Source organism: Sturnira hondurensis, unplaced genomic scaffold (genome assembly GCF_014824575.4).
Source record: "Sturnira hondurensis isolate 20B ecotype Veracruz unplaced genomic scaffold, ASM1482457v3 Scaffold0008916, whole genome shotgun sequence".
In the NCBI taxonomy this organism is placed as follows: Eukaryota; Metazoa; Chordata; class Mammalia; order Chiroptera; family Phyllostomidae; genus Sturnira; species Sturnira hondurensis.
Window position 1 is genome coordinate 2,737,713 of NW_028081547.1, and position 16,180 is coordinate 2,753,892.

Here is a 16,180-nt window from a genome sequence, read left to right on the forward strand (position 1 = left end):
CCTCCCCCAGCCCAAAAGTCATCTCTACACACAACCAGAGTGACTGTCTCAAAACGAAGCAGGGGGCATGTTGCTCAGGAGTTTCCTCCTGTGGCCCCCACGGCTGCAGGAGTGCCACTCAGCCTCCGCCCCTTTCTTCCCCCTCCACTCTCCCGCTCCCCCACCGGACTTCAGGCCTGGAGCAGCCCAAGTCCGTATGGCCTCAGGGCATCTGCACCTGTAGTCAGCTCCCTCTTCCCAGGGAGGCCGCCCCTGCGGTGAGAGGTCTAGCTTCCTGCCCTCCCCCAGCCCCCCGCCCCCCTTGCAGCCTGCAGAGAGTAAGGTCCTCCCTGGACCGGCTGACTCAACCCCTCCCTACCAGACAGGCCGGCGGGCACCCGGGCCCCTAGCCCTGTGCACCGTGCCCGGCACAGGAGCCGCCCTGTACACAGGAGTCAGCTGGGTGAACCAGTGAGCAAAATGCACACTTTCTACAGCAGCCCACACCCTCACCCCCCCTCTGTCCTCCAATAGCACCCAGTTCCTAACTTTCAAACTTCACCTGGGGTGTGCCGTCTCGGGGTCTCGGCACAGTTGCCTCTCTACCCTCCTCCCCTTCTCTCACTCCCATTCAGATGAGACAAGAGCTAATTTGGAGGGAGCTGGTCTCATCCCTGTCATGAGGAGGAGGACTAAGAGGGAACCAGCCCCCCTCCCGCCCCCCAGGGAGCCACCGCCAGGTGGCCCCGCCAGCTCACCTGCTTGTGCGGGTACACGTTGATGTGGCACTTGATGCACTCCTGCCCCATGTTGGCCCAGGAGTTCCCGCTCATCCACTTTCTCTTGCACTTGGGGCACTTGTACTCGCCGAAGCAGCGCTTTTTGCCCTGGTATGGGGTCAGACCCTCGCCTTTGGGGCGTGCCTAGGGGACAGGAAGCAAACACAGGGTTCGGGGTCAACCAGGCCAAAATGCTGCCCCCACGGGGTCCCCGCGGTGTCCCTCTTCAGCTTTCACGCCCAGTGTCCCTGAGGGCAAGTACTCTGTCCCCAGCCCAGAGAACACCAGGGTCACTGCAGAGCACGCACGGGAATCCAAGGTTGGGAGACAGAGAACAGAGGAGGTGGCAAGGCGGGGGGTGCCCCTCTTTTTCAGATTTGAGGGAGCAGAGTACTGGATGGTGGCTAAGAATTGCTTCTTTAACTCAGGTGTCACAAAGAGGCGGCAGGTGGCTGCGGGAACCCATGCACAGGTGCTCGCTGATCACACCGTGGCGTGGTTTAAGTGGTTACTGAAGAGGCAACCCAGCCCCCAGACAGCCCGGGGCCTGGGCGGAGGAGGTGGGCCTCGCCTCACCCCTGGCCCAGCCAGCCGCCCCCACCTGGAGGCAATCCTGGTCTCTTTTCCGTGCACCACCCTGAAGACACGCTCCGCACTGACAAATGCACGCAACGCATGCACACGCACGCTCTCTTCCCCTCGCTCATGTAGCAACAGTATACTGGCTCTGCATGTTTCTGTTTTTCTTTTTACTTAATGATGTATTTTGGACATATTGTTGCGAGATAAATATAATAAAATACCCTGTTCCTACACCAGTAGAAACAGAGCTCTTGTCTTCTGTTTAACAGTTGCAAGTCCCAGTGTTTGCCAGTCACTGTCGCAGAACAGCCGGGTGGTCTCCACTCTGCCACCATCACAAATGACGCTCCAGGGGATAACTCTGAGTGTGCACATGTGTGTGCACACACGTGTGTGAGTGTGAAAGAGAGAGAGAGAGAGAACACTGGTGGGACAAATTCCTAAAAATAAAGTTGGTATGCGCAATTCTAATTTTAAAGGCAATGGCCAATTGGCACTGCCCTTGGCCAGGGGCACCAACTTCACCTCCCATCCGCTCACTGAGAGAGCTTTCATGGTCACCAGTCTGAGAAGCGGAAAACCCCCTCAGAGGAGCTTTCACTTGTGTGTCTTCCATTAGGAGCAAGAGAGATGCTCCCCATGCACTTAAGGACCATGGGTACTTCCTTTATGAACTGTTAGTTCGAGTCCTTTGGAAAAACTTTCCCTGCTGGGGTTTGGTGTTTTTCTTGATGATTTGTAACTGCCCTTTATATATGAAAGAGACAAGCTTTGTCCTACATGGTATTTTATTTATTCATTCATTCATTCATTCATTTAATTATTTATTTTTAGACAGAGGGGAAGGGAAGGAGGAGGAGAAAGAAACATTAATGTGTGGTTGCCTCTCACCAGCCCTCTAATGGGGACCTGGCCCAAAACCCTGGCATGTGCCCTGACTGAGGATAAAACCATCAACCCTTTGGTTCACAGGCTGGCACTCAATCCACTAAACCACACCAGCCAGGGCCTCCTACATGGTGTTTTTAAATAGTTTTATGGAGATATGGTTCTACATTTACCGATTGAAGCTGTACCATTCAATGTGTTCTAGTATAGTCACAGAGTTATACAACTATTACCACAATCTAATTTTAGAACATTTTTGTCCCCCGCCCCCCAAGAAACCCTGCACCCATGAACAGTCATTCCCCACCCTGCCCCCAGCTCCTCACCCCACGCAGGCCTGGGCAACCACTGGCCTGCTCTCTGCCTCTCAAGACCTCCCTGTCCTAAATATTTCACATCAGCGTGGTCATACAGTAATCGTCCTTTTGTGTCTGCGTTCTTTTAGTTAGCGCGATGTTTTTAAGGTTCAGCCGTACTGGAGCACGTGTCAGTACTCATTTTCGTTGCTGAAAAATATTCTGTTGTATGGACCTCCCATGTTTTACATAAATTCACTCATCAGATGACAGAGATCTGAGTTGTTTCTAATATTTGGCTATCATGAGTGACGTTAATGTGGACATTCTTGTACATGCTGCAGTGTCTTATAAAGTTGATTTAGTTGCCCCAATAGTTAAAAAATGGGAGAGTTCAGGGAGAAACCTGAACACATTGGTGCAGGATTCGTATGGCGTCTATCAGCTGAGGCTGCAAAGTAGCCACCCCATCAGATGGATGCCACCTCTGCTCTGACCAACCGCTCCCTGCGGTCTGTGTCACCTCCCCGGCACATGCAGGCTTTGAGTTCAAGACAGGCTGGAACACAGGTCCTACGTGGTGACCACTGAACTGCGGCCCCTAGACTGGCCTCAGCAGTATTCCCGGGGAGCTTATTAGAAACGCAAAATCGCAGGCCCCATCTTCGATCTATGGACTCAGAATCTGCATTTTAACAAGAGGCCCAGAGAATTCACATGCCATTAAGTTTAAGAAACATTTGTTTCCATAGTACTGTTTGCCTGGGTCGTTGCCCGTGTGTGAAGCAAGGTTAAGAGTAGACTCTGGATCCAAATCCTAGCTCTGTGATCTTGAGCAAGTCACTTCACCAGGGTAACAACAGGACTCCACATAAGACTGTCATCAGGATTAAATGAGATACTGCCTGCAAAACACTTGAAACAGTTTGCAAGTCACTCCACCCCTCTGTGCCTCGGTTTCCTCATATGGAAACCCAGGGCGAGGACGAAGGGCCTGCCTCTCAGGACAGTTGGAAGGATGGGACGCCTTCATGCACGTGAAGGTCTCAGCTCCGTGGCAGGACACTGCAAGTACTCAGTCCCCAACAGCGACTTCAGTGTGATTCTCTCCTGGGCCTTGCCCAGGGAGACGGAGCTGATATGTTCTAGCTGATGGGGAGGTTAGGACTGAGACCAATGGGTGTACATTGGAAGAAGAAAGTTCCAAAGATGGGAGGGAGGCCCGGGTAGAGGTAGGCTTGCTATCCTCGGGTTGCAGGGGACGTGGCAAGTGAGAAAGGAACAGCATTCGGTATGTTCAGCTTCTGGAATTCCAAGCAAGGACAGAGATAGAGAAGGGCCATGGGAACTGCGGATTCTGCTGGCAGAGGGAAGAGCGAAGAGGACAGTCACTTATGAAGCACCGGTCTCTGGGTTGGCTTTGCGCTCAGGGCTCCAGGTCCTGTCAGATCCCCATTCACCTTTTCCTATAACCCCCTGTGGGGCAGAGAATATCATTAACCCATTGACCAGATGGTAAAACCGAGGCCAGGGGAAGGAGCAGGGCTTGCCAAAGAGTTTCCAGTGTGTGAGGAGCAAGAGGCTAGGCCCAGCAGGCTTTTCCACAAGGTTACACTTGGCTCATCTTTTCCATCAACCCCCAAGTGTGTCCCAATCATGAAACTGAGGTCTGTGCTCAGGAGGAGAAATCCCCCGGGTCCCCAGGCCCCCAGCTTAGTCCAACCCCGCCCAGTGGCTTTGCCCTCCTGCAGGTCAGAGGAGGGCTGTGGTGGGCAGGCAGGGGTGATGGAGGCGAGGCGCCAAGGAGCCGCTTCCTGGAAGGGCTCAGTCCCAGCACTGTTTACACTTACAGACCAGGGCAGGGCCAAAGAGAGCAGGGATTTTTGACAGAACAAAAGCTTCTCTACCCCCTACAGTGTCCCTCTGTCTCCTCACAGAAAGGCACAGCCTCTTCTCATAAACTTTAGCATGAAACAGACAGTTACCGCTGAAGGCTCTGCAGGGGCCACCCGCCTCGGCTGGGAAGGATGCCAGGCCCAACCAGCTTCTCCTGACCCAGGCCCCTGCCACGTACCCCTCTGGGGAATCAGATCTGCCCGGAGCCTGGGCCAAGCTCACTGAGGTTCAGAAACCACCTCTAATAGCACAGATGGGCCCTCTGGGGACCAGAGAGCAAAGAGACTTGCTGAAGGATATACAGCAAATTGAGGACTGAGCAGGGAGGAGGGATTGGCCTCCAAAACCGGGCTAGAATTGCCATGGAGGGCAGCCTGGGAAGTGGGAGGTGGCAGCTGGCATCGGAGTAGGAAGGAGGCCTTGTGCCAAGGAGCAGTGAAAGCAGAGCTGGGTGGGGAGGGAGGAGGAGCCCTCCAGGCGAGTAAGCATCTTGGGAAGAGATGCAGGTAATGCTGACACTATCTAATCACTTCTTCAGAGTTTTCTTTGCACCAACTCATGAGATTTGTGGCCATTGGCTGTATGGTAGTGAGCCCCATGTCACCAGGGGTATGTAAGCAGATGCTAGATAGTTAGTTGTTCACTAACTACCAAGGAGGTTGCCAAGGGGACTTATGCCCTGGTCAGGCAGTTGAACCAGGTAACCCTGACAGCACTTCTAACTCTATAGTCCTTCTAACTCTTCTTGCTGGCAAAAGCCAGATGGGCAGATACGGGGAGGCAGCACGCTCACATGCTGCTGAAGGTAAGGGCCACACTGGTGTATTTCCTACCATATTTCTATAGTGCACTTGGCAGCCAGCCTTCAAACTGAAAAAAAGAAAAAAAGAAAAAGAAAAAAAGTTCATTCCTTCTCCTCAGCAAATCTATTTCTGAGTGACCATCCTAAAAATGATCAGAGAAGTGGACCAAAGAGCTGTCCAAGGACATTCATTATGGCATTGTTCATGTCAGCGAAAAATTGGAACCAGCCAAACATTCAACACTGACGCTCTGATTCCCTAAATGATGTTACACCCATTGGATGAATGACAACAGAGCCATTAAAATATTTATGAGGATTTTTTAAGGGTTTGGAAAAATGCTTATAAAGAAAGCAGGATAAGTGTTCAAAAATGGACTACTTCCAGAGAAAAACTGTAAAAAAGAAAAACTGCAAGAAAAGGGTTGACAGGAAATCAGCCAGAAGTGTTCAGAGGTTGCCTCCAGGACTCAGCCTGCTCTAATCTAATTAATGAACCGGCTTTAATGAGTATGACTACCTGGCATGCAAGGCTCAATCTGTCCACGAGGGGGCACCCTGCACTTTCCCAAAAAACGATGGTGGTTCCGTCTACACTCTTCCATGCTCCCGGCCCCTTGTTCCACTCCCCGCTCCCCGACCCCTTACCCTTTGCTCTTGCGGTTGTGAAAACTGAGGGCTGGGTATAGGGCACTGATGACGTGGGGTTGCTGATTCTGTTGGAATATGTTCCTGTCCAAAGAGCTGCTCTGCCCTCAGTCGTGGAGTGAGCTTCCTACCTCCTGGATCCCATCTATTTCCCGGGTTTTGAGGACAGCCAGAGACATATCCACACCTGTCACAGGGCACTAGAGCCTAGCTGTTCACTCTGCCCATTAGTGTCCCTGCCCTGCTTCCCACAGTCCCGGCAGGAGTGATTACGCTCTCCTCTTGGCCCCTTTTAGAGTGAGTCCCTTTTGCAGGGAGATGACACTGTCACCTTTGGTAGCCGGAGGCAGAGTAAACACCCCAGGAACCCTGGGCTCAGGAGGTGGCGGCCCAGCAGGGTTGCGGAAGACCTGCGGCTGTGCCCTGCACAGCCCAGCTCCAGTCCGGCTCTGCCCCAGGATGCACAGAATCTGCTCTTAGGGTCCTGCTTCCCAGCTGTGCACCCCTGTGGCAGGCCTCATCCTAGCCCTGGCCGCACCACCTACCTCTGCCTGCCTAGCAGAGCAGGCCATGCCTGGCCAAGCTCTGGCACAAACTAACAGACACATGAACCCTAGTTCTAGTCAGGGCCAGATCCTCTTTGAGTCATTTTATGAACCAGATAGCATTAGGCCCAGTTTTCAGATGAGAATACTGAGGCATGAAGAGGTTAAATGACTTGTCCAAAGCTACACCACCCAACAAGTAGGTTTGAACCCAGGCCATCTGACTCAAGCCCACTCTCTCAATTGTCCTGTAATGTGCCAGAATCGCACAGAGATGAGGAACCTGCCTGGCCAGACTATGAGAAACGGGAAACTCTAGGCTGGCCCCACAGTGGGTCCAGTTGAGAGGCACTGGCTGGAGCCAGAGGAGCAGGGGGAGGAAATAAGGAACAGATGGGCCCCTTGCTGGCTCACTGTCCTGCCTGCTCTCCTGCAGCTGGGCCACTGAGGTGGTCCTGGCCACAAGGAAAGACAGGAAGAGCCCTGGGTACCAGGAGTTTGTGATGCCCTGAGAGGCAGGGGTATCTGGCCCACCAGGCCCAGGACTCTTTGGGCAGCCTTGTTGGCCCTTCCTAGAGAGTCCAAGAGGGTTTGGGGGACCTTTCTGGAGGCCAGGGGCTCTCCCTTGGGGAGGTAGTGCCCCGCACTCTTTGGAGGGACAGGTAATCTTCTCGAGCACCCTGTCTCGGCCCACAGGTGCCCCTGTGCCCTCCCTGTTGCGTCTCCTTGGGGCCAAGCCAGTGGGGAGGCTACGGCCAGAGCCCCAGACTTGGGCCCTGGTTGTCCTATGCTCGTCTCAGAGACACGGTTTCTTCAGCGTCCAAGTGAGGCAGCCGCTCTGAAAGAGCTAGAATACTGACCTCTAATGAGCATTTACTAGGTGTCATCCACTCCCTGACCTCCCATCCCACAGCCCCTCCACTGATGAGAGGGAAAACTGGGGCCCAGAGAAGCCCAGTGTCCCATGTAGAGCCCCGCAGCTGTGGGGCCCAGACTTGAATCCTATCTGCTGACTCTGCAGCGACATTTCCCACCTCACACACGGCCTCTCTGTGAAATAGTTATGAGGAAATTAGAGAACAAGCCTGCTCCTAGAACATGACTCACTTCTGACATCTGACCCCAACCCCTGCTCACCACCTCAGTTATTCCTTTGTTCAATTAACGTTTATGGAGCATCCACTCTGCACAAGACTTTGTGAAACATTCCAGAAATACGGAAATAAACAAGACTGATAAGGAATGCTCCCAGAGCCCAGGGCCTTCCACAGGGACCAGCCCTCTGACCCCTTTGCCAACCGTGCCCAAGCCAGGCACGAACGCCGCTGGCCGAGCGCTCCCAGCTCCAGGCCCGAGGCAGACACCCGCCTGCAGAAGCACGCGGACCCACGTCCTCAGGCAGAGGCCTCTCCTCACCCAGTCCTGCTGGGTGACAGGCGTGGGGCCAACGTGTGACACATAAGATGATCTCTAATTGGTGCAACAGCCCCATGAAAAGAACATTCTTAACCCTAATGGCAGATGAGGACACTGAGGCTTGGGGTAGGGGCAGTGACGTGTGGAAGTCACAGAATTAGTAAGCAGCAGGGCCAGTTTCTGAGCTCAAGTTTGTCCAGTGCCAAAACCCATGCTTTTTCTCCTCATGTCCTCTGTGACACTGATTTAGGGGGCACTCCAAACACTCCCACACTCAAGTGTCCACAGAGGTGGCCTCGGAAGACAGGCGGCAGGGCTGTCTCTGCCTCTGCAGCCCGGTCCAGGCAGCTGCAGACTCCACCGAGGCCCAGGGGAAGCAGGCGATCAGAGGACAGGTGGGCTGGGCCTGGGGGCCTGCAGGCTGCTGGGAGGGAGGGAGGACGCTGCACAAGGCCCCCCTGGGTTTCCTCCAGAGCCTCAAGGGCCCCCTTGTCTGAGCACAGGCATCCTGGTCGCCTGCCCCTGGCCCCCTTCCCTCTTCTGGGTTCCTGCCGCAGCCCAGCATGGGCCCAGAAGGCCCAGCCTCCTCGGCACCCCTCCCACCCGCTTCCCAGGCCACAGCCACCGCAGAAATGCCATCCTGATTCCACAACACTGGGGTTTGTCAAAGTGCAGGGAACAATGGAAGCTTTCACATTGCCAGGAAAAGGTCTCAGGAAAACCCTGGGGAGGGGGCACAGAGTGGGGGTGTGAAGAGGAGGGAAAGGGCCAGCTGGAGAAAACAAGGGGAGACAGAGAGACAGCGTAGAGGCAGAAGACATCAGGAACAAGGGACAGGGAGGCAGGGGTGTGGTGAGAGCCAAGGGCATGAGCGAGACTGAGGGCAGTGTGGGAGACTGGGCACCACCACGGCCACAGGGGAGGTGAGGGAGAAGGTGGGCAGTGAACCACAGGGAAAGAGGGAACAGGCACGGAGACCAAGGAAGCCCTTCCAGGACCCAGAGGGGTGTAGAGGCCCCAGCACCCCCACGTGCCTTGGGGCATGGTGTCCGCTGCCCTGACGAACCCTGGCCCAGAGGTCAAAAGGAACCCCTCTCTCCAAACCCTGCCCCAGGCCAGACGATTTGAAGTTCTCTCTGGCAAAACTTTTTGGAAAGCAAAGTCTTTTTAATCACATGAACAGCCACTCCCTAAGTTATCTGTTTCCTGCTTCTGGCTTTCCTCCATGAGCAAACCACACAGATCAGAGCTAAGGGGCGGAGGGAAAGAGGGGCCAGTCCAAAGGGGTGGAAAACATCCGAATCCTAGTGATTGCAAAAGGCCTGCGTTTTCCTCTCCTCCAGTGGCTGCTGCTGGCCCGGGGGTGGATGTAAGACTCACAACCACCCTGCGGTTGGCACACAGCTGGATGCCACTCCGAGTCTAAGCACCATTGGCTGTCCCGAGTGGGATTCCAGGTGCCTCTCTGGGGGCCCGTTAGCCCAGTAGCCCCTCTTCTGACTGTGGTCCCCGTCTTGCTACAGCCACGACCCCGTGCAGCCGAGTAGGGTCTCCCGCAGGCCGGTCAGTGACCACTTCGGGCCTGAGGGCGCCTACCAGCTACAGGACTGAGGCAAACGCTCAAGGCTCTGGCGCTGCTTTGCTGTCTGGCCCAGCTGAACTTCTAACAGTTGCTGCTACTCCCTCCTACAAAACGTACACTCGAACAACAATAACAAGAAAATTAACTCCTACAAAAATGTACCCCGCCCCCCCCTTTTGCTCTTGCTCTTCTCTATGCCCCCAAACATTTTCCCACCGGTGTAGGTCCATGTAGCCTTCAAGGCCACACTCAAAGCAAACCCTCCTGGCCTCCCGTCTCAGTCAAAACTAACTGCTCTTCTTTGGGTGTTCACCCCACCTTCCGGGTCCCAGCCTCGTGCACTAGCTGTGAACCCTGCTGCCTCCCCAGAGAGGGCCCTGGCTCCCCAAATGCCCAGGGGACTGTGTGGTCTGCACCACTCACTCAGCTTCGGGTCATGTCCTGCTCTGACCCTGCCTCTGCATGCCAGGGATTTTATCCCGAATTTAAAGATTTCCACAAACCGCTGTCTCTGCTGTCCTGTTTCCTCTCAGTGTCTAAGCGTGTGGTGGGCACATCCACATCCCCTGCTTCCCCCGGAGCACCCTCGGTGGGCCTCAGAGCACATCGGCAGCTGGAGGAGACACAGGTGTAAGTTCCCATGATGGGCGAGGTGTGCAGGCCAGGGCCGGAGACACACATGCAGGAGGTGACAGTGACGTCCCTCCTGGGCTGTGCTGACAGGAGGGCCGCCTGAGGCTGGCATTTTCATTGGTAGGCTGGTCCCTGACTCTGCATCTGAGGCCATCCCGGGTGAGGCCTGGTCAGACGTGCCCTGGCTAGATGTGGCCGTGACCAGCCCAACGCTACCTTGCTGGAGGGAGGCTCTGCCCAAATCCTGAGGGCAGGGCTGGGGACAGGAAGGTGGTGGGTTAGGAGGAAGAAAGTCCTCAACCTGGAGTGAGACTATGGGTGTGAGAGCCACAGCCCCAGGAAGAGGGGACAGGGGAACTCAGCTCAAAATAGCAATGGGGGAAGGGTGTGGAGAGTGGCTAAGTGCCAGAAAAGAAATCTGATCTGCCCTGGCGGGTAAAATACTGAAGTCAGCAGTTTGGGGCCACTCTGGCAGGAGCCAGGGGCTGAGGCGGGGAGGCTGCAGGCCTGATTCCAGCTTGGGCTCTCTCCTCACATTAATCCCTCCTCTCTGGGGCCTCGAGTTCCTCATCTGGCCACTGAGGGAGCAGGAGACGCAAGCAATCTATTTCAGAGAACTTGCAGCAGGTGAGTGTTGGAGCCACAGACACAGCGCTGTGTGCCATGCACCTGCCTTGTAGGTAGCTTCCTTGCGATCCAATTTCCAGATGAGAAAACGAGGCCCAGAGAGGGTAAGTCGCCCGTCCAAGGTCACAAAGCAGATAAGTGGCAGGGCTTGAGCCCTGGGCTTTCTGGCTGTGGTCCAATACCTTCATTGCTGAATGAGGTCCAGAAGGCTGTGGACTGGTTTCAAGGTCACCTGTGGCAACTGTAATGGGGCAGGGGTTAAGAGGCTCCTGGGGGTCAGTCCAGGCATCTGCCAGCTTTTACTGTCAGTCCACAGGGTCGACGGCATTGGAAATCAGAGAGTGAGTCACAGGGAGAAGGGGGTGTGTGTGTGCGTAAACATGCAGGTGTATTTGTGCCTGTGCATGTGCGTGCCTCTCAAGGTCACGGCAGGGCACCAGAGGCAGCACAAACCTCCCCTCGTTCTTCCCCTTGGTTGGGGGTGGGGAGTTGTCCAGCAGTGTTAGAGCTATTCTGATGTGACTTCTCAGGGGGTCGCAGGGAAAAAGCAAACCTGACACTTCCCACCCCCACAGCCCAGGCTGCAGCTGACCTTGCTTCTTCTCCCAGGGACTGGAAAAGTCTGCAAACTGTCCCTTCCACATTGTTCCAAAGGGCAAGGGTGCTCAGTGTGGCTCTGCAGCAGGCAGGATGATGGCGCCTTGCTGGGTGCCCAGATGCTCCGTTCCCCTCACTGGGCCCTGGGTTCCCCAGCTGGAAAACCCTCACAGCTGTTGCTATGTGCAGCATTACGTCCATTCTCAATATAGCTTCTACAGATGAGGAATCCGAGGCACAGAGAGGTTGGGATTTGCCTGAGGTCACACAGCCAGAAAGTAGCAGAGCTGGGATCCAAACCCAGGCCCGGCTGACTGTCACAGGACCATATGCCTTCCAAGTGGCCAGCAGCTCCGATCCTCTGGGGTGTCCTTGCTCTTGTCCATGGGCAGTCCCACATGACTATAACCCTGCTGGCACCCTAAGAAGGGAGAACGGGCAGTGTGTGACCATTGCAGAAGAGGGGGCTAGCGGGTGGTGCTCATTCTCACACCTGCCTCCGCGCATGCCAGCCCCACTACCTGGCAGGTACTAGGCTCTCAGAGTGGAAGCCGCACTTTCCCTGGGAAGCTTCCCGTGACTGCTCCCGCCTGCAGGGGCCCCTCTGGTCTCTGTGCCCTACTGAGCTCACCTTGTCACTCTCTGTGCCTCAGGGCCCTTGGGCAGCACCAGGACCCTAGACGTCAGTGGAGGGAAAGCAGTGTACATGCGCCCTGTAACCTTGCACACAGCCCCTCAGCCAGGGTTCCCAGCCAGGTCCTTCAAAGTGCTGACACTGTGGCCAGAGCCAGACAGACATGGGACCTGCCCTCATGGTGCATCTGTCCCGGAAAAGCTCTGACATGGGTGCCGGGCCAACCAGGGTGTGTGCTGTGTCATTCACTCAGCACAGTGATCCCACCACACACAGTGCTAGGAATACCAGTCCATTTTCCTTACCAGAAAACTAAGGCTCATTTCCAAAGCCACACGGATGCAGAGTCTGCATTCTCTTTTTCTGACTCCAGATGCCAAGGCTCTTAGTCCTAGAGCCCAGGCTATTTCTCACTGCCCACTCCCCAAATGCTCATTCTACAGCCCAGGAAACAAAGACACAGAGGAGGCCAGGGGCCTAGTCCAAGCCATGGAGTTAGGGACAGAGCCGGGAGTGGAACCCAGGGCTCCTCACTCCAGGAGCCGGGCTGCGTGCAGGACCGTGAGGCTGCTAGGCTCGGGTAGGGCAACAGCCTGTGGAGGGAGGAGGAGCCGTTTCTTTAAAAGCAGGGGTGGTGGAGGTAGAGGCAGGGTGCTGGGGGAGGACTGGCCTGGCTCTCCTGGACCAGCCCCAACCTGTGACTCCTCGGCATCTGGAAACTATCACGCGGAACAATGAAGGGAGCAGGGAGCCTGGCTGCTCAGGGATCGGGGCTCTCGCCTTGTCTGTTCGGAGAGCAGAGAAACCTGCGGCCCACAGGCAACTCCTGCCTGCGCCTCCACCACTCCTTTTTGCCTTGGCACGGGACATGTATACAGGCCCCAAGGGGCCAGCTGTCAGGAAAAGCCAGCCCCTGAGCTACAGGGGGGGCTGGTGGCGAGGCTGGGTGCCCAGACGCCTGTCCAGAAGTCAGAAGATCCCAGCTGGCTTAGCTTCCTGCTTAGCCTGTGACACTCCAGGCTGAGTATTGGGCCTCCTTAGGCCTCAGTTTCCCAAAAGGAAGCTCAGGTACCACCCCACATGAGCTGGCCGCTGGCCGCCTACTGGCACGTATCTGACCAGCTTGCTGCCTGGGCCCATGTTGCTGCCAGGGGTCCCACTGTCCCCTGAAGGCGGCGTGTCAGGGGCGGGGGGACAAACAACCAGCCAAGGAGCAAGAAAGGGACTGAGAGACAGTCACCATGTAGCAAGCACTCACACTGCCTGCCACCAGGTCCCCCACTTGTGCCCTCAGTACTCATGCACTGAGTGCCTGTACTATGTACTCACGTACTATGCACAAGGCATTGGGGCAGGGTAATGAACAAGACAGATGGGACCCCAGCCCCCAAGAACTCACTGTCAGGTGAAAAAGAAAAAAACAGTACTTCATTCACATGAAGTTGTGATGAGGGCTATGAGGGAATAGGGCACGACAATAGACACTAAGGGGCACCCTTTCTTCAGAGAGGGCAGCCACATGGCAGGGTCTGTCCCAACCTCTGAAGTGTGATAACTTGAACTGCTTTAAAGAAGGTGTTTCCGAATGGCCCCCCGCTCCCTACCCCCAGCCACAACACACTGTGGCCAAGACAGGTCCTTTCCCTACCTGGACCAGTTTCCCCAAGCATCAGCGAGGGGAGGGAATAGAACCAGGAAAGGCGTATACTTCATCTTGTGTGTCCACACCGATTATCTGCTACCAGAGCACTGTGCTGAGGTTTCTGTAGCTGTATCCTAGCTCAATAGGCCAAAAGGGTGTGATTTTGGCAATGTACGCCTCACCATGGCCCTGGGCGGGGGTAACAGGCACACGTGACCTGTGTTAGCCTTCTGGCCTCGGTGATTCCTCAAGATCCTCTGGTGCAAATGCTCCCCAGGTAGACAGCACACAGGCTGGAGATGCTGAGTTCCTGGAATGAGCCCTGGCTTGCCGTGAGAAAGGGGCTGTTGCTTCCTACACCTCTGGGCCTATCACAGGAGCTAATCTTTCCCTGCGTGTGTCACACGACTGTTGTGCCTTCCAAACAGGATCCTGGCTGCAGAAGCACTTTAGAATCCTGACTCTTCCTCCAGGAAGCCTTCCCTCCCAGCCCTCCCAGCTGACATCCCCCAGGCCCCGTGCATCCCCTGTACTTTGTATGTCTCTGCAGGAAGCACACAGGATGCCCTGCTCAGTTTGTGAGTGTTTTGCCTCCTCCCCGAGCCACTCCCCAGGAACACAGGCCAGGCAGGAGTCCTCTCGGAGCCCCGGGACCAGAATGGGTCTGGCACAGAGCAGGGGGCCTCTGAGGAGGAGGTGAAGGACAAAGTGACCATTCTGGACATTACTATCAGCATGAAATAAGTAGCCAGAGGATACAGTCAGATAGAGTTGGGGTGGCATGGGGAGGGGGCAGGCAGCAGCCTGGTGACTTCCTGGACGAGCATGCCAGCCCATGTTCCTGGTCCTCAGTGTGGCTATTGTCCCCACTGGTCCAGAGAGCAGCCTCAATAGGCCCTCTGTCCCTGTTTGGGCATGCCAGCCCAGCTCCGTGGCGTCCCACCCAGGCAGCTGGGAAGCAAGGGCCGACACTTCCTGTCCCCACTGCTAGTGTTCAAGTGTTCTGAGAGGCGGGGGAGGGGAGGGGGCTCTCAACACAAGCACCCATCTATGTCCCCCGGAGGAGGGCTGCCCAGCTGGGGGATGAACCAGGAGAAGGGACAGCAGCGCTGAAGACGTGCTCAGCCCTGTGCCCCCACCCAGCTCCCTCTCTGGGTTACTCTGGCCCTCTCGCTCTTCCTCAAGCAGACCCAGCACAGCCTTGCCTCACACCTCAGGGCCTTTGCGCTTGCTGTTCCCTGGGCCAAGAATTTCTTTCCCCCAGATCTCCACATCATCTGTTCCCTGCTTCATGTGTCTCTATTCGAGCTGCATTTCCTCAGAGAGGCTTGCCTGGCAACGTTGCCTGAATATGACCCAACACCACAGCCTATCTGTTTTTATTTCTTTGTTTTCTGGCGGACAACAGAATGCAAGCTGAATTCTCCCCTTCTCTTTCATGTTCACTATGGTATGTCCCCAGTGCCCAGAACAGTATCTGTCAATTAGCAGGTGCTCAATAAATACATACTGAATAAACAGGTAAAGTAACACACTCCAACACTTCTCTATACACCCCACCCCTGTCCTCAAGTGATTGGTTACCAGGGCTCCGGGAGGTGAGGTGACTGCCAGCATCACACAGCCTGTGCAGGGCAGGACAGAGCCCAGACCTCCTGAAGCCCAGTCCAGTGCTCAGGGACAGTCTGAAGCCCATGGAGAGGGGAAGGAAGAGTGGCCCGCCTCCGGACAACTCTCCCCGCGCCTTCTGGAGCCACCTGCTCAGCCTGGGGACACTGCCATGCTCCCTCGGAGTGTCTTTCAACCTCAGAGGACTGCCTTGCCACAGGACAGGGCTATTCAACCTGACACATGTCATCAGGGGAGCACATTTCCCTCTCCAGGGGTGACACCGCGCATTACTTGGTACAAGGACCCAAGGCAAGTCCCTGAAAGCCCACCATTCCCGGTCCCTGGAGTCCATCCACATACGCTCCTCACTGGTCCCCAACCATCTCTCCCATCCTTGCCTCGCCCCCAGAAGCCCAGAAGGCCACATAGCAGGAGTGGAAGGAACTACCTGGATGACGTGGGCAACCTGGGCTTGTGGAGGCCCCAGCGCAAAGCCTCCTTCTCTTGCCCACAAAGGGGCACCGAGCCTGTGCTCTGAACTGGGCCGGAACGGGCACACAGCTGCAGACACGTGCACTGGGCGGGCAAGACCCACGGGGAACGGCGTGCACAGCTATTTTTCATGGGTACACAGTTTAAGATGAACTGCCGGCCCTATTTTAAGTTGACCAACAGGGAAAGAAGTGGCCAAGAAGGCAGCAGAGGCTCCTCCTTAAACCTGTTCCGTGGCCCTAAGGGAGGCCTGTGGGCTGAGCTTCGTGGCTCCCTGGGGCCTTGGCAGCATCGTGCAGTGGCATGGGCCTCTGTGTGCGTGTGCGCACCAACACGTCAGAGAGGGGTGTGCGTGCCCGCATACACACTCGGAGCTCCTTATACAGGTGCGGTGAGCGTGGCTGTGCAGTCCCCCACAATACACCCACCTCCGCAAGCTTCAGTGGGTTGGGGGTTGGTCCAGGGCTAGCAGCCCTGGAGTTCTCAGAATGATTAAAAACAACTGAATGAAAAATTAGGAGAATCATGAGG

The 16,180-nt window shown here is 55.7% G+C and overlaps 1 protein-coding gene across 1 annotated transcript in view; it reads right to left on the reverse strand.

The window, feature by feature from the left end:
- Positions 1 to 16,180, reverse strand: part of ZCCHC24 (zinc finger CCHC-type containing 24) — a 57,941-nt gene that overhangs the window by 10,970 nt on the left and 30,791 nt on the right. The window contains exon 3 of the mRNA XM_037056385.1: positions 738 to 902. Within this exon, the coding sequence (XP_036912280.1) occupies positions 738 to 902 (165 nt within the window). The remainder of the gene's footprint in view (positions 1 to 737; positions 903 to 16,180) is intronic.